Below are 26824 nucleotides of genomic sequence, written 5' to 3'. Positions count from 1 at the left end.
AAGAATTCACAATTCAGACGGGGCGGCCGTAACAACCAGAACAAAAATGGAAAGAAAAGCAATTCTAAAAATAATAATAGTACTCCTAGGCCAGAAACAGTCACAGTTTGCGGTACGTGCTATAAAAAAGGTCATTCTTCCAGCACATGTTATAAGAATAATCAGCAAAGAAACCTAGAGGGGCCCCAGGACAAATCCTCTCAAGAACATGTTTTGAGGGCCGAAAGTCAGAAAGTAAATGGGCAGCAAAAAGTCGCAAGTACTAGCCCTAATAGACAGTTAATTACATCACTTTATGCAGTGGCTCCGATATCCGATAGAAGAGAAAACATCAAGTTGTTAAATCAAGAACATAAATTGTTAATTAATGTAACGGTTAACAAAGAAAAATATCCTGTAATCATTGACACAGGCAGCTCCTTGAGCCTATGGCCGAAGAATTGAGAATTCCGTCGTAAATTTACGTTATATAGCTTTAATTAAATTCAGGATTGGATCAGCAACTTTCTCCCACTATTTTCGAATTTTAGAGCACGGAGACTTTTTGCCTTTATTTGGAGAGGACATTCTAAATCGTTTACAGGCTAAAATTGATCTGCAAAATAATACATATCAGTATACAAGAAATCACAGCCACCGCCATACCCAATCTACGTTGACGATCAAGAAAAATTATCAGCAAAAGCAATCCATACAATAAAACAGCATAAATCGGCTGACGTATTTACTACTCGAAAGGTTACTATACCAGCCAGGTCACATTTCTTTTTACCAATTAATGTCAAGAATCGGAAAATAGATAATGAATATTTTATCATCTCTCCAATAGAGAATTTGTTACACAAGTACGGGTTACAAACTTCGACTACTAAAGTACCTAAAAATAATTTCACGCTATGAATATCAAATCCAATAGGCCAGTAACACTAGTAAAAAACACACCGATTGAATATGATGAAGAGAATGTTCAAGAAGTAGACTGCCAAACAGACGAACAAAATGATGGAACATTTTATAGAACTGAACAAGAAATTCAGAATAGGCTGACCAAGTCACTTTTTAATATTAAGTTATTCTACATAAATCCGGATTTAACAAATGAACAGAAGAAAGCTGTACATGATCTACTTTTTAGATGTCTTTTCTTATACACCAACTGACATAGGCTACTTTCGTGGATATGTACATAAGAAAAGAATAGATAAAGGAGCCTCTTTCCACCAGAAGTCACCACCCATTCCATTGGCAGTAAAACCGCAAATTGATTTGCAAATTAAACAACTTTTAGAGGCCAATATTATTAAAGAGACTAGTGACAGTTCCTATTCCTCGCCACTTCTCATAGTAAGGAAATCAAATAGTTCAGAGCTCAGCCTAGTTTTGAATCTACAGGTTTGCAATAAATTTACACAGTATTTGAGCATTCCATTCCAGTCCACAGAAGACATTTTACATGTACTTAGAGGCAAATCTTGCATCTCAACTATCGACATAAAGTCTAGTTATTTTCAACTATTACTGCATCCTAAAAGTTAAAAATACATGACGTTTGAACTTAATCATATTAGGAAGGCATATAAATTCCAACGCTCCGTAATGGGACACACCACGTCGGCGACAGCCCTGACTATAGCAGTACGCATGCTTCTAGAAGGTTTACTACCTCGTGTAACTGCTTTTGCAGATGACCTCGTAATAGGGAGCAAAAATTGGAAACAACAACTATCAGACTTGGAATTGCTCTTTAAAAGACTAAGAAAACACGATTTTAGAGCGAGCCCGAATAAGACCCGTCTATTATACTCGGAATTGGATGTTTTGGGATTTACAGTTAGCGGTAATGAAATCAAAATTGCACCCAAAATTGCCAATAAAATACGAAATTGAACCTTGAAGAGTTTCCTAGGACTCTGTTTTTATTTGACGGCCCATATCAAAAATTTCACGGAAAGGGTGGAACCCTTTCAAATTCTTTTGGATAAGAATTCAAAATTTAAATGGACAACTCAACATGACGAGCTATTTGAAAAACTTAAGACGGATATTATACAAGCTTCATCTTTGTTCCATTTTGATCTATCGTTGGAAATCCGAGCATATTCAAATGCATCATCAACCTCCGCAGGCGGTATATTGGCATGTTATGATAATAAAACTAATCAGGAACGTGTTGTTTCCTATTGTAGTCGTCGTTTTACCAAAACCGAGAGAAAGGCCTCAACATGGCAAAAGGAACTATATGCACTGATATATGTCCTGCGAAAATTCCGATATTTCTTATTGAATAGAAAATTTAAATTATTTATAGATGCTAAATGCTTAGCATCATCCAACACCCAGTCGGATAAAGTAGAGAAATTTAGCCGCTATAAAATATTCTTGGCGGATTACGGTTTTGAAATTCAACACATTAAAAGTCAGCAACATCGTGCAGACATTTTTAGGCGCTTAGAAGACAAGCAGGATATATAACGTGACGAAAATCAAGAAGTTGATAACTTCTCGGATACAGATGATGATAAAGTCTTTGCTTCCCACTCATTGGAGCACACCTTTCAAATTGACGAGTCCTTTTGTTACCCAATTTAGCAGTTGAACAAAGGAAGGACCCTTCATTTTCGGACATCATTACTGTATTGGAAAATAAAGAACATAAGTTATCTACACTCCGTGCGGCGAAATACTTTTCTCTTAAAAATTGATTGTTATATAGGACTCAGAAACACCCTCAACTAGGACTGCTGTATTTACTTTGTGTGCCAAAATCCTTACTAAACAAATGGTTTGATGCTATCCATAACAACCCGATGGCACCCCACTTTGGGTATACTAAGACGTACCAGTCGGCACTCAGAAAATATTATTTTCCTAATATGAAAGCTTACGTAGCCAATAGAATAAAGACATACAATCTTTGCCAAAGATTCACGAAGTTACCAGCTAAGCCAGCAAGCCTATTGCTGCACCACCCATCTAAACCCATTGCCACTGCCTGGCAGTATGACTCAATTGGAAAAATCCCAGTCGGGCAAGGAAATTTCAAACACACTAGTTGCCATTGAAATGTCTACGCGATACTGTGACCAGGGTTGTAGACAATATTACAGCAGAAGAAATTGAACAATTTCTTATATATGACATTATTCTTAAATATGGAGCTTTTTCATACCTGTATTTGGACAGACACCCTGTACATAATGCTAAGATATTGCAAAACCTAGCGAAGTTCTATAACTTTGAATTTAAATTTTGTCCAGCGTACGATCACAAAACTCTAGGTGTAGTAGAAACATTCCACAGAGTCATACAGAACGCTCTTAAATTTTTTGTACAGGAAAATCAAAATCGTTGGCCAAAACTAATTCCGTATATAACATTCGGAATTAATACATTTGTACAAGCTGGAACTAAATATTCAAGTTTTTTTCTTATGTACGGATACGAACCTAAGACTATCTCTGATATAGCATTAGCATCAACTCCGACGTTATGCGTCGACAAAGAAATCCTGAATAAGGTACGTGGGATCGTACAGGATAATTTAATTGCAAGTTATAACAAACAGAAAAGATATTTTGACCGTAAACATCAACAAACTAATTTTGATAAGGGCCAGAAAGTACTAGTATTTTTCCCAATCGGCAAATTGGAATACCAGAATCCTTCTCGGCTAGATTCGTAGGACTTTTAGAAATCATCGAAAGAGTTAACCCTAATCTTTATAAGATCGAATTTCCAAACTCATATCGTCAAACAATACAGGAGATTTCAGTAAACAGAATTAAGCCATATGAAGATAAGGAGGACATAGAGCAAGAATAAATAACTTATTTTTATTTTCTACACGAGCGAAGACATCTATAAAAAAATGTATATAATAGCAAGAGCAGAACAGAAAATACGATAAGCTTTGGAATATCTCATTTTTAAATATTCCTCTTCTTTTAATTGGCAGTATGAAAAGAAGGAGAATCAGAAGAGAACATAAACGCATCCAAATTATTTAACTCAATTGGCAAAGAACATTGAATAGCATAAAAACATTTTTTCATTCTTGCTTTGAAAAAAAAAATTTATTAAAGTACTCACCACTAAGAAGAAGAAACACGAACACAAACATTCAGACGGATAAAAACACTTTTCATTGCAATACAAATACTTACTATTTTCTGCTTTAACAAAAAGCTGATTCATTATTCTGCAACTGAATGAAAGAATGCTGAGATTTGCATTTCCGCTTTTGAAAGGCAACTGATCTTTACAAGGACAGCTAACCTATAATTTTACAATTCCTTGATATTTTTTTTCTTTCTTTTTCCACTATGGACTACATACTATGACTGACATTATGCAACATAGATATTGTACAGGATATTCCAAAGGTTATGAACATTATACAGGATGACTAGGAATTCAGGACCATCATTATCATTATCATTGGCATTTAAACTTGGAAATTTTATTGAAATATATATCTTTAGTGCAAATATATTAGAAACTTTACACCTTATACAGGGTGACCAAGAAATCACGCCGTTCGCATCACGAATTTTCTAATACAAATTATCTTTATATCTCTGTGTTAATCACAACTTTTTTAGTACTTGTAACTCTTATTTGATATATATCCGTCTTCGCTCAATACCAAAAATATCCAAGAGACCTCGCTTAGAAATATCTCCTCCAATTCCAATGGACACATTTAATACAATTCATACAACTAAAGAGCGACCGAATCCACAGACTCCAAAAACCCTTCACTATAAGTGAACTAATTATATATATATATATATTAACGCCAAAGCTAAAAGCAGCCCTACCTCCAGGGAAATGAAGTGACATAAAAATGCACCGATCCTGCCTGTAATTAGGGAACAACTGTTTAGTGGTTTCTTCCGCTACCTTCTAGTGGTCCGAAAGGCGATTTTTTGTGTTGCCAGTGTTGATAATGTTTTCAGTGATTTTTTTGTGTGATTCCGTGGTTGCCAACTCCTACAAGAAAAATAACCCTTCGGGTTATTTTATAAACAAGCCAGGGGGTGTAATATCCCATGTGATGTTGTAAACAAACAATTCCACATGTCAGTGTTTACAAACAGCACCACGTGGTTCGGCAAGAAGACTTCACACCAGATGGATCTACAATCACTTGCGACGACGGCTTCTAGCCCCTCCCACGGAACAGAAGACGACATCGGAGCAGCGGCGCCACCGCCACCCAAGGAACCCTATAAATAGGATGGACAAAGGCAATTAAGTATCAGTTTTCTGGTGACCCTCCTCTAGTCTGCTACGGGACTTAAGGAGTAACCTAACGACAGTTATTTATATACACCTGCTTTAAGCATTCCTATGGATAAAAATAACAGGATAAATCTGGGGAACGAAGATATCACAACCCTTTGCTTACTGTGCGATCTTCTATGAACAGTTTATATGCCAACGCCAACGATTCGGCTAAAGCATGACCATGTGGTTCCACCTTACTGGAAATAGGAGTTTTTCTTGTGGTGGCAGTTCGTCGTAGAACTGTTGCAAGAAGCCACGATAAACTTCTCTAGTCACTGTTGATTCAAAGAACACGACACACTACACGTGTCAACACCTGTTTTTGAAACTGCACACCAATCTTTTGGTCATGAAGGAGTATTTCGTGTAGACTATGTGGATTCTCGGCAGACCGATACCAGTATTCTGCACATTCACGTAAGTTAATAAATGGAACAACGCTTCGTCGAATATGAAGTACAGGAGAAGCTCCGAACGTCCGTCCGCAATCACTTTCAGTAATCAAAAACAGTACGCAACCTGTTTATCTCTTCAGTTTCTGGACACATGTTGTTCAATATGGTTTCAGTTTCAGAAACTTCAGCACACGCTGTCACATTATTTGTAATATATCGACTGGCTGGGATAGTTTCCGAATAGACTTTGCGAATTTCGTGTTGTCCGATACTGAATATCACGGACGACCTCCGGTACTCGGATAACATTTGGTTTCCTCCTACTCACATTGGTTACAGACTCAGTTTGACGCCATTTTTGCACCTGGTTCTGAACGCAGCATTTCACACTGGTTTTTATTCCTGTGTAGTCGATAGTGAAAGCCTCTTTTTTGTGTTCTTAACTGACCCCGTCCGCACATATTCTTTCACTATCAAAATTCGCTGCTGCATAGAAAACGTCATCTTCTCGATGTGACTTGTTTACTAGAACTGAACAAGTAGAAAATCCCAGCTAAACATCTACACATTAAGTGGCACATCCGCGCCACATCGCAGTGTCAGGCAGAAATAAGTTCCCGCAAGGTATTAAATAACTGCGCATCGGCTCGGCGTCAGTCACAATTACTTAGAAGATTACACACAATTATTTGATCGTCTCTGATATTATCTGGCCAAGCTAATTTTATGTACGCCATCTTGTATATATTGTCTTTGAGAAAGAATGGTGAGGTTTTGTGGAGCTGTTGAGCAGGAGTGATGGCGCACTTAGGTGGCTAAATGATGCACTGTTTTGTTTGGCAACTCAAATAGTTTGTTCAGTGCAAAAACAAATACAGTGCTACCATAATCCACTATACTGTGGCAAAAACATTAGAGAGTGTGTATGCATGTCAGTATATTTGTTGTGGAGCTATATCAACACAGTGTGTACGGTGTTAAAATCAATAATGTAAAACATCTGAAAGTAACAGCAATGAGGCAATTGTTACTGTTACGCCCGATTAGCTATCAGCAGATCGAACGCGTGAAAGAATGAGGGCATCAAGGAAAGTTATCTCCCATTTTGACCGCAATGCCGACCAATTTCTGTCACGAATAGTAACCATGGATGAAACATGATTGTAACACTACGATTCTGAAACGAAACAACAATCAATGAAATGGCGACACACAGGTTCCCCCTCGCTCCAAGAACTTTCAGAGATAGAAGTGGGCTGGAAAAGTGTTTGCAACATTCTTCTGGGATAAGGATGAAATTTCATAGACTATCTGCCCAAACGTCAGACACATTTAAGGCACAGTATTACTCTGCATTACTCACAAAACTGAAAAACAAATTGAAGGTTCAACGCCACGGAAAATTGAAAAACGGAATTCTCTTTCTTTAGGACAATGCCTCTGTCCATCGAGTACTGCAAACAACTGACAATGCATGATATAGAGTTTTAATGTCTAGATCATTCCCCGTATTCCACAAATATAGCTCCGTCAGACTATTATTTACCTCCCAAACTCAAATAATACTTGAAAAGACGTCATTTTGGATTTGATAAGGAGGTGATTAGTGTTCCGAAACAGTCTTCACTTTTTATATATATAGTTGATCTGCAAAAATTGAAGCACAGTGCAAGGAAGTTATTGAATTCGGGAGGAGTATGCAGAATAACAAGAATTCCATCATTCCATGTGCACGCCTCCTAAGTTGGGCAACGAACTTTTCAGCAGTCTCTCGTACTACATCTGTAGGCAGATTTAAACCTGCCTGAAGAACTTCTTTCAAAAATAATTACTTATGTTTCCTAATATCTTGTCATTACACTTGTTACACATTCTTCTAACTCTTCTCTAGATCCTTAAAATATATCATTGTACGCGTACTATTTACTCGTTGTTAATTAAAATTTCCAACAATTGGACTTCTGAATTGCATTAATAATGTATTTTTACGTTCCTATTATCGTGAAGTCTTCAAGTGTAGATTTAGATGTCTGAAGTGCAGTAGTGTTGAGAAACGAAAAACATCTTAAAAATATACAAACCTCTGCTTCCGGTTTGAAAAACTCAGTGATGCGATTCCAATTCATCTAAGTTCCAGGGTTCCTTTCCCTTAAGTTGCTCCTCACAAAAAAGCTTCTCTACTCTGGAATTCGTTTCTCACTCCTTCCAGACTGAATTTCCTAAACGTCGTGCCAATGAATGATATTTCGAAAACCCCAACGTATCATATTCCATGTTTTCATATTAAACGGTTCAAAAAAATAACGTGCAATATTAGATTTCATGCCACTGGTCCGTTCTAAGGAGCCAAAGTGAGATGATGGGTAGCTTATGCCCATACTGATATACCAATTAGTATTTAAATGAATTTGATCCGACAGTTTTGTTTCATTGATGGATAAACATACCACCTGTTGAAATCTAATTATATTAGTAGATGAACACGATTATACAAATCCAACAAAGTTCCCGCAAAATAAACCGTTAATGGTTCCAGTGTATTACGATTAATGAAATATATATCAAATCACATTATAATTATTAATAATAAAAATATAACAAGAGAATACTAATTCTTTTTTTTATTATTTGTGAATAAAGAAAATTATATACACATCTTTCCTTATACAAATTCACGAGCAATAATATTTTGATTGAAATGGATGTAAATAAAGTTCAATGATGATATTTAGTATCTGTAAATCAGGTTACTGCTTCCATTAAGAAATAAAGTGTTTAAAATACTGATCTCAGTTGGGAATATTAAGATAAAAAATACACATAAATACAATATGCAGATGTCACTTTGTAGCATGCACTCTACTCTGCTTACATATAAATCACAGAATACAAAAAGTTTGAGTGTATGAATGCGAAAAGATTATTTGTTTTTCGGAATTAAACAGCAATAATTATATTAATGATTATGAAGGAATGATTTACACTGAAAATATCATTAAGTTCACTGTGTAGGTTCATGGAAAAAGAAACTGTTTAAATCATACTCGCTATATCCGTATATACAAAAAAATAAATTTATACAAACTCTGTTTTACTTTGATGTAACTAAACTATTTTCCTCTGAATCTATCGAGTACTTAGTTTTTTTCTTTTTTCAAATAAACATGATTTATTTATGATAACAATTACCCGCATATATTAAAAAAATGCCATTGAAAAAATTTAATGTATACTTCGTTTTCAAACTTCATTAGGATTTTTTAAATATATATAACTCAATAAAATTGTAAATTATGATTATCATGATGATCAAATCATAATTGTAAACAAAAGTAATATTACACTTTCAACATTAATGCATATAATCACAATAAGGCTACTTCTGATTAAGTGTTACTTGCACGGTCTGTAATTGGAACGCCTAATATGCAAATATGTATAAATAAATATTATTTTCTAACCGTATATCGAAGGTCACCTCCATGACCACTTCCTTTATAAAATATACAATAGAGTTGTCAGGAATAAAACTAAAGCGTCTTCTTGATACTATTATATTAACGCTATATTTCCGATTTATTCACAAATAATAATGCACTCTATCACAGAGGATCCACTAATCTACTGAAGGCAAGATACATATACATACTTCTCTCAAACTTAAATCGTACTATAAGTCTGAAGCTACCACTGCAAATGGCGGATACGGAAGATATAGATCCACAAGTTTCACTACTAACACTACATATTGTCCGATTCTCCGTCCACAACTTAACAATGTTAAGTTATAATTTTAAAAATGTTCCGTTATGTACTTTTTTTCGATAGAACACTTGAGTTTATTAAATTCACGAGCACAGTCACTGATAATGTATTTGTGTATTCATACACAAGTCTACAGCTAAAACGGCTGCAAAAAAATGCACCACTGTATACTTCCTGTTTGACACTGTATGCAAAACGTTTGGTACTTTTTAGTTCGAACCACTAAATTATGCATTAGTTCCATGAACACAGGTTACGTGGAAGAATATATTCGTGATTTGAGAAACGAAGTCTTCCCACATTTAGTCTGCATAGACTATGAACTGTTCGTCATCCGGAGTATCCATCTCCACTTGCACATAATGTGTTTGCGGTATGAAATCGGCCTGTAGTGCCTGGACTTGATTCAAACTATTTCTCGATCTATAAAAAGTAAATAAGCATATTTACCATTACGAACACAATATAATCAATGAAAGTTCTAGTTCTACTTTTCTTCACGTTAAATTCTCGTAGTACCAATTCTATTTTGTTCTCTTATATGTGACTAACCGAAAATCTAAAGTAAAAATCTAAATTTCTGGAGTTAGATAAATTGTGTTTGATCGACTCTAATTTTATCACGCTGATTTAATATGAATTGAAGTTTAATTCAATAGGGCATAATACATTACGTTATAGTGTATCAATTAGTAATCTTAAATAAAGAAAGAAATGCAGACGTCAGGTTAGATCTTTCACAACGACACATGTAGAAGTAGACTGAACCCTTGTAATACATTTACATTCAGAGAGAGAATGATAAGAAAATAAATATAGAAGTGATCTACTGGATTGATGCAATTGAAATGTCAGCTGATGCGTGTCACTTTCACAGGCAAAATCATAGAAACTATAACACTTTGTTTATCAATATCTCCGCAGCAGCACACTCTTGCCAATGCTTATCCAACGATTGAATTCCATGACGAAAGAAGCCTAAAGTCTGCAAACCGAAGAAATCCTCAACCACAGTTGTACCGACTGGTAAGGACAATACGTGGGTGATGAAGTATTTCATCATACTACAATTCTTGGAGAGTTTGTAACCTTTTGACATGTGGGTGTGAATTGTCGTGCAACATGACGGCACCATGTATACTGAACGTAGCAGTTTGAAATCTTGCAGACAAATTTAAGATGTCCTTCATGTAGTTCAACATTGTAACGCTCTGAAGTGATGGTTTCATCTCTATGCACAAAGACATGTTGGATCACCTCCACTACAGCAGCAACAACTTTTGCAGGTGAAATGGTGATTGGAAAACTGTTCAGAATAATTATCACGATCCTAACACTGTCCTCGACGTTTATGATTGTCGTAGCAGGACATGTTTCATCAGAAGTGCAACTTGATCCTGAAAACTTAACGGTTATTCAGTACACTTAAAGAACTGAAGACTTCCACACAGTGGTTCTTGTTGGCCGATGTCAACTTACATCTTACTTTTATGTCCAACTTTTTCAATTAACCGATTGAGCGAAGCCGCCGAACAACTATTATATGGTGTACGATCTTCTGCAATGGTGCGAACACTTTTCCAAGGATTTTCTTTCATGGTGTTCCTGGGTACTAATCAAGCATGCTGTTGTAGGTGGCTGCGGGACTCATTTTTCAATGTATCACCGACATGAAGTTGCACAAACCAGCAGCGTTCGTTCACCAATGCACTGTTGCTAATTTTTACGATTAGACATGGAGAATATCACGGTTTCAACTCGAAAAGGAAAATCATTCACAATCGTGTTTTCTCCATGGTACACTTTTCACATGATCCTGTTCAACAACACACTGCCTCCTAATGATTGGGCTCACTAGTCTGTTTCTTGGGCATGTACGGAGTTTGTGATATAGCATGCGTGACCTCGCTCAATCCATTGGTTGCGTTACAGGGGGTTGTTTCCCACCATAAATAAAATTGAACATTTCAATCGTACCAACCCTATACTTAGCGAAGTGAAATTCTTCTTAAGAGGAAATAAATTTAAGTCAGGTTATTATTAGATTGGTGCGAACAAAATATCTCCTCCCGCCCTAAGTGCGTCATTTTCAAAGGCACAACAAAAGAAATCTTAAATCTGCGATGTGAATAAGTTCTCAGCCACACGGTGCACTTCCTGATCGTTATGAGTTATCTTGGTGGGAGTGATGTCAGGTGAATACGGCGTATGAGAAAAGGTTTCAAACTACAACTCATGCAGAGACTTTAACATCCTTTGAAGGATATTTGAGCGTGTACTGTCGTGTAATATGTAGCAATGTCATCTTTTGAACATTTCTATTTGTTTGCGGGCAAAGTTGTGGTGCATTTCATGGAGTTCAGCACTGTAACGATCCGCAATAACGATCTCACCTCGACCGAGAACGACATGATGGATCATCCACAGCATAGATCACCATAACAGCAACTTCACCTCGAGTTCTGGAAACCACCCTGAACTTCGATAAAGATCCAACATCTGTCTTAATTGTGTTTGACTTTCGTGGCAGTCTATTTTTCAATAAAAGTAACAACCCGATGCAAGGAACTTTCCCAATTATTAAGAGAACTGTTCACCTCCAGACGGTGATTCTTGTTGGTCGATGTCAAACTCATGTGGCACTAATGAGAACAACCTTTTCATCTTACCAACTGCATGGAGTCTCCCAACGAAAGTATGGCTAACTTGTCTGCAATATCATAAACATTTTTCCGATGATTCACTTCCACGGTATTCCAGAAGAGCTCAACCAAACATGATGACGATAGTACGCACGGACTCATTTCGCAATTCTGTGTGACCGGAACCAAACACACCAAAGATTCCTGGTTCAAATTCGAAATCTTCGAAAAAGAAGTCACTCGCAACTGTACGTTTGTCACGATGCTCCTTCATACGCCCCTGTTCAACAATGCACTGCCTCCTGACTGTCCAGGTATTCGAACCTGTTTGCTGGACGTGTAGAGTTTGTGACGTTAGAAGCGTGACCTTAGTTCATTCTTGTTGTGTTGTGTTGTTGAAATGAGTTTCCATCAGACGCCTAAGCGGATATTTCATTCGCACCAAGCTAACATAACATAAACGTAATCTTTCCAAATATATGGTAATGTTTTAATTAATAACATTTCTAAGCCTTACCGATAATAATAATAATTGCGAAATCTCAAGCTATATAAAATAAATAAATAATAAAAAAGAAACATCTAACATACGTAAACCATATAATGTCAAATATTTCATATCTAGAGAACTTAATTGTAAAACACAGAACTTGGGAAAAAATGTGAAACTAAAACTACTAATTAAAACGTCCACTTAAAAATGATCAGGTTTTTTGATATATACATGTAATATTTTTCATAATGTATTCTTATACTCTTATACCTGAATATATATATATATATATAAATCAACAAATCAACACAAAGTCCGTAAACGAAGTATTTAAAATCTGACTACTCTACAACTAAGATAAAGTATATTACTTAGGTAAAAACAAATTTTCCTTAAATTATGGTCATGGTGTTTCGGCACAAAAATGTCTTTTACGAAGAATTGCTTAAAAGAAATCATGAAGACATGTTTATCTAGTATAATTTTTCCACTTTTTTAGGCACTTGTATCTTCAAATAAGTGGCATTTATTCTCTTTCTTTTCTAGATGTGCGTGAGTTACGCTTGTGTTGGTTTTAATAGCAATACAAAAAATATATTAAAATGATACTAATGAACTGCATTTACTTCCAAAATCTTCAATGTATCATTGTTACTCATGTAAATATTACCAGGTCATAATTGACAGAATACTTTATGACGATGTGATTACTGAAATGTTAGTTATTTTCATTTAATTTGATAATCATGATTATTAAGGGTGCCTTGTTCAAATTAACGGTTTTATAATATTCGTGTGCTTCAATTTGAGTTACGGATTTATGTAAAATACAGGGTTAACATAAATAGTTCATCGGGTTACAAAATGTGCATTTACTAGCATAAAACTTCAAAGATAGACATACATATACTCTTAGACATAGACGGCAGATGTTCAGTGTGTGCACGGCACACGTCCAAAAATAATCCAGTTTGTTCCATACGTTTAGTAGCATTTTCTTATCAATGTTCGTCACAGCAGTACTGATGCATTCCTTTAGTTCTTGCAGTATTTTTGTATACTTCACTTACCCTCCTCCGCCCAAAAAAAAAAAAAAAAAAAAAAAAAAGCGCGTCTAAGTTGAGTGATCACGGGGAATTGTAATGTCAATCTATTTTCAGTTTGTTTCTATTTCTTCTTTCTCTTCCTGTACTTGATCTTCCGTTTCTTCTAGTCAATTTTTCTTATTTCAATCTCTGCTGTAAGTAATTCATTTTTTCTACATGCCTTGTAAAACTCTCGAAGTGCCAAAGCTGAAATAAATTATGTTTCGCCCTTCACTTGTTGAACGCCCATGTCTACAATGTGGGGGTCGCTTTCGCTCTCTTACTGGTAATTATTCGTCTATTTATGAATCTGCTTTATTTCTGGGTGGTGTGTTGAGATTAACCCTTCAAAGCTAGTTAATACTTTGGACTCGTGAGTCTGCGCACAACCCTCAGCGTTTGCTCGCTTTTGGGCAAGGCTAGAGCACAACCCGTTAAACTTCCGTAACGTCAACAGTGAGCACTACAAAACCCCTTTCACACTTGTTGAGTTTAATTCTGCTCTCCGTGAATCATTCAATATTGCTCCAGGTATTAACATCCTCCAAGAAATTTTGCGCAACCTCTACCGCGATACACAGCTTGCATTATTGCAACTGTATAATCGCATCTGGTTAGAGGATCCCCCCCCCCCCCCCCCGTTGGCGTGAGGTTTTAGCTCTTCTAATCTTGAAACCAGGGAAAGTTGCAACTAGTCCTATGAGCTGCAGACCTATTGCTCTTACAAGCTGCGTCTGTAAGCTGTTTGAATGCATGGTAAATACACGCCTCGTATGGTATTTGGAATCTAATTCGCTCTTGAACAACTATCAGAATGGATTTCGATCTTCTCGATGCCCTACAGACAATCTTACTCATCTCGAGGGGCAGATTCATGACGCTTTTCTCAACGGGAAACATTCTGTTGATATTTTTTTGACTTAGAGAAAGCGTATGACACCACTTAGCATTACGATATATTGAAACAATTGTGACTGGAATCTTTGTGGACATATGGCCCAATTTATTGTGAATGAACATTTTCGAGTGCGTGTGGGATCTAATCCTTCAGAGCGTTTTTGTCCAAGGAAATGGTGTTCCACAAGACAGTGTACTCAGTATCACGTTGTTTTTCGTTGCAGTCAACAGTGTACTTTCCCAGCTCCTGTCGCTTGTCCGTGGTCTGCTTTATGTTGATGACCTTGTAATTTATTGTCGCTCCCGACACCTTCGCGGCATTAGTCGACAGCTTCGGCTGACTCTACATCGTCTTGTTGGCTAGTCGACCGAGGCAGGATTTCGCTTTCCCGCTGAGAAACCTTAATGTGTTCACTTCTGCCGCCAACACAGTTGCCTTATGAACCCGGACTTGTATCTGGGTCTGCTCTTTGACCGTCGATTAACGTGGACACCGTACATTCGTTATCTTAACTACTGTTGTCTCCGCGCTCTGCATATCGTACGTGTCCTCTCTTCGCCGCTCGTGGAGTGTTGACTGTACTGTTCAGCTCCGCTTATAAAGCAGTCTAATCTGGTCCAAGTTAGACTATGGCTGTATTATTGCTTATGCGTCTGCTCGCTCTTCTCTGATGAGACAACTTAGCATTGCATCTCGTGGGTATTCGACTAGCAACTTGCGCCTTCTGTACTATTTCTGTTGCCAGCCTTTATGTTGAGGCAAACGAACTTTCGTTAAGATTTCGTCATGGGATACTTCTCACTTATGCATGTGCGCTGTATTCCTGTAGATTTTATCTTCATGGTGAGCAAATTTACGAGCTCTATGCTGCACGTCCTCGCACCATATCCTGTGCGTGTAACGGTTTTCTCACTGAAGATTTCGTGTGCCTCCTCTCGTTGCTTGTGCTCTCCCACCATGGCTGCTTTGTTCACCAAGACTATTTCCCCTTACCCTCACATTCTAAACAATACGCTATTTCCCAGATATACCAGAAGGAGTTTGCAGCCTTGTTAGAACAGTGCTAATATTTTAACGTGTTTCATACGGATTGTTCTAATAATGGAATTCCTGTTGGCTGTGCCTTTGTCACCGGGGCAGCTCACAATTCAGTTTGTATCGCCTATGTTCAGTATATACTGCTGAATTAACTGTAATTAGGCTTGCTTTCGACCATGCGCCTATGCTTTCGTTATGTTGTGTGGTGGTTTGCACCGACTCTCAGAGGGTAGCTAATGAACCTACGGAACGTTTTCAGTAAGCACGCCCTCGTTCAAGACATTCATGAGATGCCATCAACTACAGCAACAGGGTTGTGTCGTCGTTGTCTGCTGTGTGCCGGGTCACGTCGGCATTCAGAGAAACGAACGTGCTGACAGTTGCCAAGCGCGCCGCCTTAGCCGGGGTTGCACTGGAGCACAGTCTTCCTCGCTCCGATCTCGATAGCTATTTCCATACCTTGGTGCGCTCTCATTGTCAAGTAGACTGAGACTAGGCATAAATAAACTTCACGCAATTAAACCACTCCTTAAAGAGTGACACACATCCGCCTTAGTCATCGAGATGAAGTGCTCTTGACGCGTTTGCGTATCGGACTCTCATCTGATGAACAGTTATTTGCTGCGTGGTTTGAATCGTCCGTACTGTGAGGAATGTATTGTTCCACTGAGTATTTGGCACATTCTTGTCGAATGTCCTGATACTCAGATCTCAGAAAGGGTCAGGGACTCCCGCTTACACTTCACCGTGCATTGGGCAATGATTTTGATATTGTTGAGCGTATACATACTTGTTTTTATACATACCTGTAACATTGTTCGCGTTCTCTCAACCCTGTTAGTCCTTTGCTCTTTTATTTGTTGTTTCTGCATTTTTATCTTTCATTCTGACTTTTTATTACTATTTATTGTTATTGTTATACATTTTTTCTATTGTTACTATTATTATTATTATTATTATTTTATTTCTATTATTATATACTTGTAATTCTCATACATTTATTATTTTATCTCAGTGTGATCGTCCCGAAAGATTATATATTTTGCACAGAGTGCTTCCATATTGTAAATGAGACCATCCAGCAGTTCCTGTGGTAATGCATTCCTCTTTTGTACAAGGTCCCGTCTGAGATTATCCACATTTCGGGTTACAATCCGACGTCTACGGGGATCCTAGACATGTTTAATCGGATCAGGATCCGGGGGTACGATGGCCCAGTGGTGAAGCTTATGGTACGAGGGGTCCCTGGGTTGATCTTAGGCCATGTGAATTTGTGAACATCGTCGTGTCTGTGAGTTCTTCAGTTTGCTCCTACGGTCTCATTCCACCAATCATTTCATAAACATTCACTCTCATTAATCTTCTGTCTCCTTTAACCTTTGTTGGCATAACTGCTAGAAGTTGAACTAGAAATTTAATTTCATCTTAATTAACAGCGGTACTCCTCTGGTATTCATGTTCCAAGTACTCCTCGACCACCTCTGCTCTGTAAGGACGGGTACTGTTGTTCATTAGACAACACCTAAGGCCATACGCACCATGTAAGAGTAGCACATATTGCTGTAGGATAACGTGCCGATATATCGCACCTGTCATATTATATTCCGGAAATACAAGCAGGGTTTCTTTGCCCCTAACATGAAGCCACTCCATATTATAACCCTGTCACCACCATACCGATCTCGTTGGCAGAGTCATAACGTGTCCCTGGTACCCGCCAGCCATACAGACGTCGAAGTATACCAAAGACCGATGCAAAGTGTCGAGCAAATGCAGATGCAGTTGTAATTGAACATCGACATACATTTTTTTGTAAGATACGGGTCTTCATACTGGATTAGTATGTAACTGACTTGGTCTACATTGCCTCCAAATGCTTTCACCCTCCTGGAATCTTGTCTACAGTCGGGAAATTACACTACAAGTCACATTCAACTCCGCACCAACAGCTCGTTGACTTTGATCCATTTATAGTCTTTCGACGTAAAAATCCAAATGTATTCTTTGTGTCATCCTCTATGCTTCCTGTACATGTGAAATATACTTATCCAACGAAACACGCTGTACGTAACACTTCAGTACCAAGCAGACATTGAATGTACCAACCATCGATAGTCACGCTCGTAGACGACGCCTGTGTAGCTCACATGGTTACAATTCACGTTATTTGTGTAAGGTAGTACGTGATGATTTCTGCCTTTACAAAATCATATTTTGTTCCAGGGTCTCTCTCGACATGAGCGTATATATATATCCACTTAAAAAAAAAAAAAAAAAAAAAAAATCCACACCGATATAGTTTTAATGAATGTGAAATGGGTAATACAATTAGGTCCAAGACGACACTTTGGGAGTATGCCACGCGGACTTCCGCCGTCTTGAATTCAATTTTTCTATGAATTATAGTGTGACACGTGACCATGGGCTAGAATTTTCTCAGGATGTGAGATATGCATGTAATTTAATTTAGTGAAAAGTTATTGGCAACTGAAAATTATATTTACCTTTTTCTTTCAGGTGTGGAACCACGCCGCTATCACGCAAGGAATGCATGCAGATACTCAAACTGGGGACGGAAGGAGTGCCCGTGCGGTGACTCCCGATTTCAACCAGTATCATCCACAACGTGACCCTGTGTCACATGTAGTGTCACAGTTATTAATCAAATTTGAGGAGACGGGCACAGTCGTCGACAGACTTCATAGCGGGCGACCGCGCACAGCCACGGACGAAGCAACAGCTACGGCATTGCTGGCCTCCTTCCCGATGTCACCCCAGCGGATCACACATAGTTTATCAATGCTATGAGGGGTGAGTCATAGTTCAGTGCACAATGTGGCATCACTATTAGGTTCAAATGCAGCAACATCTCTCCGAGGACGATCGTGATCGCCGATTGCAGCTTTGTAAGTACAGTATCAAGCAATTACGGCTAAACTTTGCTATGCAAATACTCCATTCAGATGAAGCTAAGTAAATGGGGAGGTTAACACACAGAACATGCGCTATTGGTCACCTGACAACCCCGCGTAGACACATCCCTTCAAAATGACTAGTTCAAAGATTATGGTGTGGGCTCTCACTAATAACGTATCTATGTATCTGCCGCGATAAATGTGAACACACATCAATATCAGAGATTACAGTGTAAATCCTTCCACACCTGGATAAACACTACTTATGACAAAATCCTACATTACTCAATTTATTAACACATTACATTAAAATACTGGTCTTCTCCATAAGGTTTCTTTATGCGCAATAATTTATATTACCTGTTTAACCAACAGTATCTTCTTCCTGTAATACACAACCTTAAATTCCGCTGTTTTCCAATTCAGTTTGCTGACTTCAGTACACAACTTTATCTTTCACCTTAAAATTATTTTTCACTATCATTGCCCACACTAGAACAAAAGGAATTACTTTTCCTCTGCCATTAAGTACAAACGAACATTGAATTCTCGAATTACTAATTATGTAACTACTAATACAGTATACGTAATATATTGATGAACAGTTTACGAAGTACACATACACAGGAAGACAAAATTTCATAAAATCAAAATCTCCGAGACACTAAATGGCACAATATATTTTTCATATTGTTTTTTCACGTAATTTTCTTAAACCAGCTCGGTTTCTAAGGTATTCTAGTCTGAAAGTGTCTTCAATGTGATCTGAGTATTTTCTAAATTAAATTAAATTTGTTATTCATATCAGTGACAATGATTTTGAATTTTCCACTTTTTACAGTTCTATGAGCAGCAAATTTAAACTTTCTTTTTTCTTTTATAGGAGACTGCATACGAATAGCTAACTTGGCAAAATCAAAATGTTCTAGGGAAGCAACAGTCCCAACATTTGACGGGCACTACGTGTCCACCACTATTCTGGACTAACGTCCTGAGCATCTCTCGAGAATAGGAAGACAGTCATCATCTCTTGACACGCTTTCATAGGTCTGGCACGATCCTGATGCTACAAAAGCACCCTCTTGAGAAGTACAAACCTGTTAAAATCGATGGGACTGGCTCGAATGAGATGTTCTGGAATGGAATTATTTGGATTCCAGTGTCAGCTGACATTTTTCTTGAGAGCAAACTGCAGATTTGAACTGTGTGATGAAACCTCGTCTTGATTCAAGTGGAACAGGTGACACGAATTTAGTTGAAGTGTATTAACTCTTCAGTGGAGAATGGCTTGAAGATCTGTTTGTAGTAGTAGTCTGACTTGCTTAAAATTTTTTCTATCTTTGATTCTCCGCTTGCTATTGTAACAAGTATTCAATAACGACCATGACAACCTTCACGAAAGATTCTTTACAGTGGTAGAGAATCTTTCGATGCAGTTTCAACATACGTAATTACTTAATTAACTGAGGGGATGTACATTTAATACAAAACCAAATTCGCCAATCACTTAAGAATTTAAAAATGCATTACTGCATGTAGACGATTCAGTAGTGATTTTCCCGTTTTCTTAAGTTTGCGTTTTCGATAAAAGCATGATAATTATTTACTCAATTCAAAAAATTATCAGTAAGCAATAATGAGTATGTTTATGTGGTTACTATACAACATTACTATTTTTAAGTTTACGTTCAGTTCTGTATTTCCTATTAAATGAATAATTAATAATCAGGACACAATATAAGGAAGTCAAGGTTTGTAAGAACAGATTTACAATTCGTCGGCATTAATTCTCTTCTAACATAGATACCAGCAATGACAAGAAAGCACTGGCTGACTCTGACCATCATTGATTTAGAGAGTTCACACTGAACAAAGTGGAAAATCACCACTAAAATTTGTCTGCGTGGAGTAATTTTTCGATGCTTCGATGTGTGCAGCAATTTGTTTTGTATACGATTGTCCATTTCTTCTGCGGTCAGCAAAATACACACCTCTGTTATTTACTGTTGCAACCAAGTTCAACGTTTTACCGATAGATGGCGTTCAGTTTTCTTTAGTTGTTATTTTCTCGCAAAGTATGAGTAACGCGATGGCCACAGGTTTGAATTCCTTTCATAGCTTATCTGGTGATGGAGAGAGTGGCTGCTTTCTGAGACTTTGTGCCGCTGGACCATAATATGCTGTTGAGTTAAAGCTCATGGAAAGACACTCTACGAAGTCTTTACTGCACAACTGAAATGACCTTCGTATATGGTAATGTGGGATACATTGTGGGGCAAACCAAGGCCTGGTACCTAGAACACTATACCGATTGATGATATTCTTGACTACGATCAGATTACTGGTGGTACATCCACTTCTTTTGCACTTGTCCTGAAACTCGAGACTGAACATTTGCATGGGCGATCGTCAAGAAGCAACCCTCACCAAACAAGCTCACTATGTGAAGCATGTTCAGAAAAAAGTAAATACTTCCTAATATGAGGATGGCAGTAAGCCTCTGTTAGTACGCTCGAGATTGTCCGCTTTATGAATGGGATGGAAGAGCTGAAATTGGTCATTTACACAATACTAGCTTTCTGTTCTAGTATATTTTCTTACATTTTATGATTTACATTTTGCAAAATTCAGCAAGAAGTTGATTCTGAAAAAAATGGGCCAACAAGCGACAGACAGCAACAAAATATATGTTCTGTCATATCTCTTACTTTATTATTGTTATAAAAGAAGAAGTAGTAGTAGTAGTGGTGGTGGTCAGAATATTTTCATTTTCTTAATGAATAATTCTTAAAAGCATCAATCTCGCAGGCAAAATAGTAATTAGATACATCAACAAAGTTTTCGCTCAGCTACATCAATATAAATTTAGTATCCTAAAAGTTTAATCCGGCCGCGATTTATAAGTGATGAATATCTGGATCATACAAAAATGAAACAGATTCCTCGGAAAACGGGGTCAATTTCTAAACGTCCCTGATCTCCTCAAGTGAAAGAGCAATACACAAAATAATACAAATGTTAAAAAAAAAATTCTTCATACGACCATGCTCAATAACGCACTGCCTCTTAGACTACCTGAGGACCACAACCTGTTTTTGGACGTGTACAGGGTATGTAAAATTAGACGCATGGGCTTAGCCCTGTGTTCCGAAAACGAGTTTCTTACCAGACATCAAAGCGACGAGTTCATTCGTTATCACCCTAATATTAGCCTGTTAAATAATGGTGCTTTGGGACTACCATTGTTGTGTACCTATTGCCTTTTTTTTAAAATTATTTTTTATTTTTTAATACCATGCCTACTGAATAATTTTAAGGAGAAAAAATAACCAGTAATATGTACTAGCTGAAATGTCTGTTTTTCACATAGGAATAGCTTTCTGGAAAATATTTGAAATATCTTTTCCTCTTATAGTACGCAATGAAATTAAAATGAAATCTTTGAGTTTTACGTCCCACGATTATGTCGGTTAGGCTAAAGGAGACTATTATGAGAATTGAATGAAATGGTGGAATGAAGAAAGTGGGAGGAAACGGGAGAACCCAGAGGAAACCCACGCACACGGTATTTGTCCACCACAAAGTTCACTTGGCGGGGACTGGGATCGAACCCGGGACCCCAAGCACCAGAAGTGAACGCTCTAATTTCAAACAGGTCAGCCGTTTTCCGCTCTACGATAACAAATGATAGACAATGTGGCGAAAAATATATAAATTTCCCCCTTCCCCCTTTAATACCGAACATTTCGAAAACACTGAAACACGTATTCGCTTATTTCCGATGAGCTTGTATGGAGTTTCGTTGTTCTGGTTTCAGGAGTTTGTGGAGATACTCTACTTTTCGCGTTAATTTTCATCCCCGTTTCCTCTTTTGGATACACCGATTAACTAAAGTGGTTCAATTAAGAAAGAAAAAAAAAAGTTGAGGTATGTACGTTTTAAATTCGTTTCAAAGTGTTCAGAAGTTTTCTCGCATGCGATTGAAAAGACAAAAATTTGTTGATCCAATCTGTCAACAAAAAACTCCTTTCCTATTGCCTCCTTCCCCAGGGAAACGAGAATTTTGAAAAAAGTTTATTTTTAATGAGTTTATATACCGAGTTTCATCGTCCTAACTTGAAAGGTTTATGATATATTTTATTTTTCGCGCAACATTTTGAATCCTTTCGCCCCCCTTAAGATGTCCTTCAATCACAGTGACAGATTAAAACCTGGATTTGCAGCTTGGACTTACTTTTTAACGCCTCAATTAATAGCAGTTCAATTTTGTTATAAGGACTTCATACTTCTTCATACTAGTTTTATGTAAACAAGTAACAGGTACAGGACATAAATCATTATATCTTTAGCCTCCAGAGCATAAGTGAGTAACATTAAACTAAATATTAAAAACATGTTTCGAACCGCAAGAAACTAGAAAGATGGAACATATTTGTTGATAATAATAATAATAATAATAATAATAATAATAATAATAATAATAATAATAATAATAATAATAAAGATTCCCAATAAAACCATGTACACAGATTTCAGGTCACCACTAAACCCTCATAAATCGACCATGGATAGCGACAGTGATCGAAGTAATAACCAGAGAACCACAAAAATCTATATAATTGTACTAGACAGATGATACTATTCAATCTTTAAGGTAAGCGAACACATTACTGAAATTGAATCGGTGAAGAAAGAACAATACGAATCCAAAATTACAGTTTATGATTACGAGGTCCATTCAACTTACAAAACACCTTTATTTTCTTCCTCACGACTGGTAACAGACAGAAACGTGCTATTTGCTTTAAAATATGCGAGCACTCGTTGTCAACTTGTGAAAGAAATGTGCACACTGTCGTCAAATTGGCTTATGCGAGGCCGAAATTGTCTTGGTTTGTTGTCACAAGATGTGTCACACCGCGAAATGAAAAATGAAGAAGAAAAAAAAAAAAAAAAAAAAGATTACACGCCGTTCTTGCAATGAACACAGCCACCGGAAGCAGAATATAAAAAGGGAACTGAGTTTTCTACGCTAAAATGTCCAGGATACGCAAAATCTTGCTGCTCTACAACTTTGACATAAAATGTCTTCCTGACGCCCCATAAAACAACAGTGTTTGCATGACAAGCACTATCATGGAAGATTCGTTAAATTCTTTCAATGCGAAGATGAAATAAAACAGTTTTTTTTCACTATGCGCCTAATTAACCACATGTGAATGAATTATCTAACATTATTATAACTTGTTTGCGCAGGTATTTCTCGACCTAGAGACTAAGGTGTAAATTTTATCTTTAAGGACTAAGGTGCAAATTTTATCTTTAAAAGTCACTCCAGCGAAGTCGTTAATGTCGCAATATCCAGTAGCTAACATATCAAGCAATACTGTGGATTCATTCTCTTCGATGACCAAAATTTCCACACACACCTGTTCATGGCAGTCCACTCCTACACTAGTGGTTATACTCGATGTGGTGACCACGAATCTAGAATATCGCCCTGGAATATAACACCCACTGAAGCAGTGCTTGACGAAGGTGGGGGAGCGGAATTACGATCACACCGCTTGATAATCTTTCTAAAGGCTCGCTAGTGCGATGGGACGTCTTCATTTCATCAAGCCAAAAGCAAAACACTGGAAAGGAATCTGGGAACTTCACAGGGTAATAGACATGCTAGCTTCAGTCCTCAATCGTCGATACATACACCACTGAACTCCCTGCGGTATGACTGGATGCTTTGTCCATTTAAATTCATACCTTTCGGGTATCATTGCCAAGAACAGCCGGACGTGAGGGCTGCATAAGAGAGCCATGACTTCTTCCAGGAAGTAGGCTCCATATACTTTGGCCCTGAAATGATCAACAATTGCCCACGGGTGAAGGAACTTTACACCATGAAGTTCTCTGAAAGTTCTCTCGACACTGAAAGACGAATTCGGAACAGCCTTTCAAATCAACTAGGGCGTAAATGCACCTGAGCTTACTGATGTCATTAAATTGGACCGAAGCATGGTCAAGAGTAACAACCAACCGCCATCTGCCACCTACAAGATACTACTACACCTTTCGTGCGTTCAGAATCTCTCCTGAACACGCCTGGGTGCTAGCTTGAGACCCCTAGCTTTGTAACTATTCTTTATACCAAAATATTGTATGGTGATTTCACGCTTTCGTCTTCGTCCTGATTTCTGGGGCCAGAGTTCTTACAGCGGTGGATAATTCTTGCCATTGTATGCTTGTATGCCTGCTAATCCTCTGCAGCACAATATTTGACTGTCACACTGTACTTTGCATAACGAAGTGCACATAGATACCCTTCCATAACGCTATCACTTTAAACGACATACCTGGAGCTCCCACCAACCACTTGCAAACAGCACTACACACTCGTGACACTAACGTATTCGACATCCAAAGAAACACGTCATTTTACAAGGCATATACGTAAGCATCTGACGAACCTTGATCATCTAAGACGAATGAAACCACTGCAGTGCAAACCATTTATGAAAGCTTATTTCTGTACTTTATACTGGAAATTAGGTATCGTTTCTTCTCGAAATTCAGAAGAAAACTAAAGCTAAGTGTTTTGTGAAAACCGGGTTTACTGAACATTCTTGTTCTTCAGAAACTGTCGAAATCTTTTGGAATCTTTAAAACTTTTATGGTAGCGAAACAACCGATCGTTTGCGTGGTGAAGATGTGGAAAAGTATACGCTTCAATCAGTTGGAAGCCTCAGACAAAATACGACCGAGGAAGACAACACGAAGATGGATTGAGGAGCAAGAAAACTTGAAAATGAGACTTTGAATGAAGTTTTTCAATGGGTTTAAAATACCACTCAGCTTCTTGCTAACTAAAATTAGCTACATTATAAAGAACATAATATGTAGATGGCCTTGAAAGAAATGTGAGTAAACTACTCACAGCCACAACCGTTATTCAATTAAAATTCATTGAACTGCTTTAGCATACAGTATAATAAATTCTAACGGTCTTCTCTTTAGTGTTTGCACATTTCACATATTTCTTTTGTTGTAGTAAATAATATATATATTCTGTTCATTGAAATTGAGCTTCACTTTTCAGTACTGTAATGGGCTGAAATCTGAAGTTCTCCCACTGGAAAATGAATCTGAAACCCATTTATACATCACACAATATACAAAAACATGTCTTGTTCTATTGGTGGTGTGTGTGTTTGCTCTATTTGTTGGAAGTAAAGCTGTCTAAAACGAAATTAGTTCGAACCCATTACCTTTCGTTTTATTCATATTTCGCTACAGTCCTTGCCTTTTGGGTGGAACTTTAAAAAATTAGTGCATCTTCGTATTCTTTCTTATGCAGGTGAATGAAAATGAAATTTTTGAGTTTTTGTCCCACGGTTATGCCAGTTAGGCTAAAGGAAACGGTGATGATGAGTAATGAATGAAATGGGGAAATGAAGAAAGTGGGAGGAAACGGGAGAACCCCGAGAAAACCCACGCACACGGTGCGCAGGTGAATGAGGTACTCATACTCTGCGTTATCAAAATCCCTCCAATATACTGCTTTACCAAATTTTTCGCGCCTTTACGCCCAACGTTAATAAAGTACCCTATTCCCCTTAGTCTGTCATATTGAATTCCCCCCCCCCCCTTAGAAGCTGGCTTTCCAACATTCGTACAAATCAATGAAATATTCTTTTCTGGATTCAACTTTCGCTATGTAAAAGTATACAAAATTTCATATGAAAGTACCTTCATGTATGGAAGTTCGTGCCTACATGTTTCACGGTTAAAAAGAACAAAAACTTCCCTCTATTCTGTCCATCCCCTATATTCTCACGACTTCGAGGTAGTATTTCTGGCTCCTCGTATGTGATGTAATAGTTCACAGATTGACCAGTTTCAGAGATTAACACAGAACACAACAAAACACAAAGTTTCAGGAACATTTTCTCTAAATAATCCACTTAGATAAGAATGAGAACACAATTTCACAAACTAAAAATAGTACACTAAAATATCTTTTACTAAACGCTTCATCAGTAAGCGACAGGAAGAAGTGGAGGGTGAAAAAAAAAAAAAAGGTAAACGTGAATAGCCCCAGTAGGGACCTTGCCTTAATTAAAACATTTTGATATTTCCAACAAAGAAGTCTCGAAACTGACATTATCATAATTACGTGATAAGGAGAGAAAGATTCAATAAGCAGTTTGCCAGATTCTTCTAGATATTTACTTGATGAACCCCATTCTTTGAGTATCGAATTGGAGCTTCCTATTAGGAATCTGAACGACTGATTCAAGAAATGTAGTA

At 37.5% G+C, this 26824-nt stretch overlaps 1 protein-coding gene across 2 annotated transcripts in view; it reads right to left on the bottom strand.

Moving 5' to 3' along the window:
- LOC145662564 (transcription factor YY2-like) overlaps positions 1–26824 on the bottom strand; it is a 74450-nt gene that overhangs the window by 27220 nt on the left and 20406 nt on the right. Inside the window, exon 6 of one of the 2 annotated variants that reach the window (XM_081728249.1) lies at positions 8826–9872. The exons of the other annotated variant lie outside the window; for it this stretch is intronic. Within the exon in view, the coding sequence (XP_081584375.1) occupies positions 9752–9872 (121 nt within the window). The 3' untranslated portion in view covers positions 8826–9751. Of the gene's footprint in view, positions 1–8825; positions 9873–26824 lie in introns of those variants that run through there. 2 annotated transcript variants of the gene reach the window in all.

Source organism: Thermobia domestica, chromosome 10, assembly GCF_964235325.1.
Source record: "Thermobia domestica chromosome 10, izTheDome1.hap1.1, whole genome shotgun sequence".
Lineage (NCBI taxonomy): Eukaryota > Metazoa > Arthropoda > Insecta > Zygentoma > Lepismatidae > Thermobia > Thermobia domestica.
This window is presented reverse-complemented; position numbering and strand designations above follow the sequence as displayed.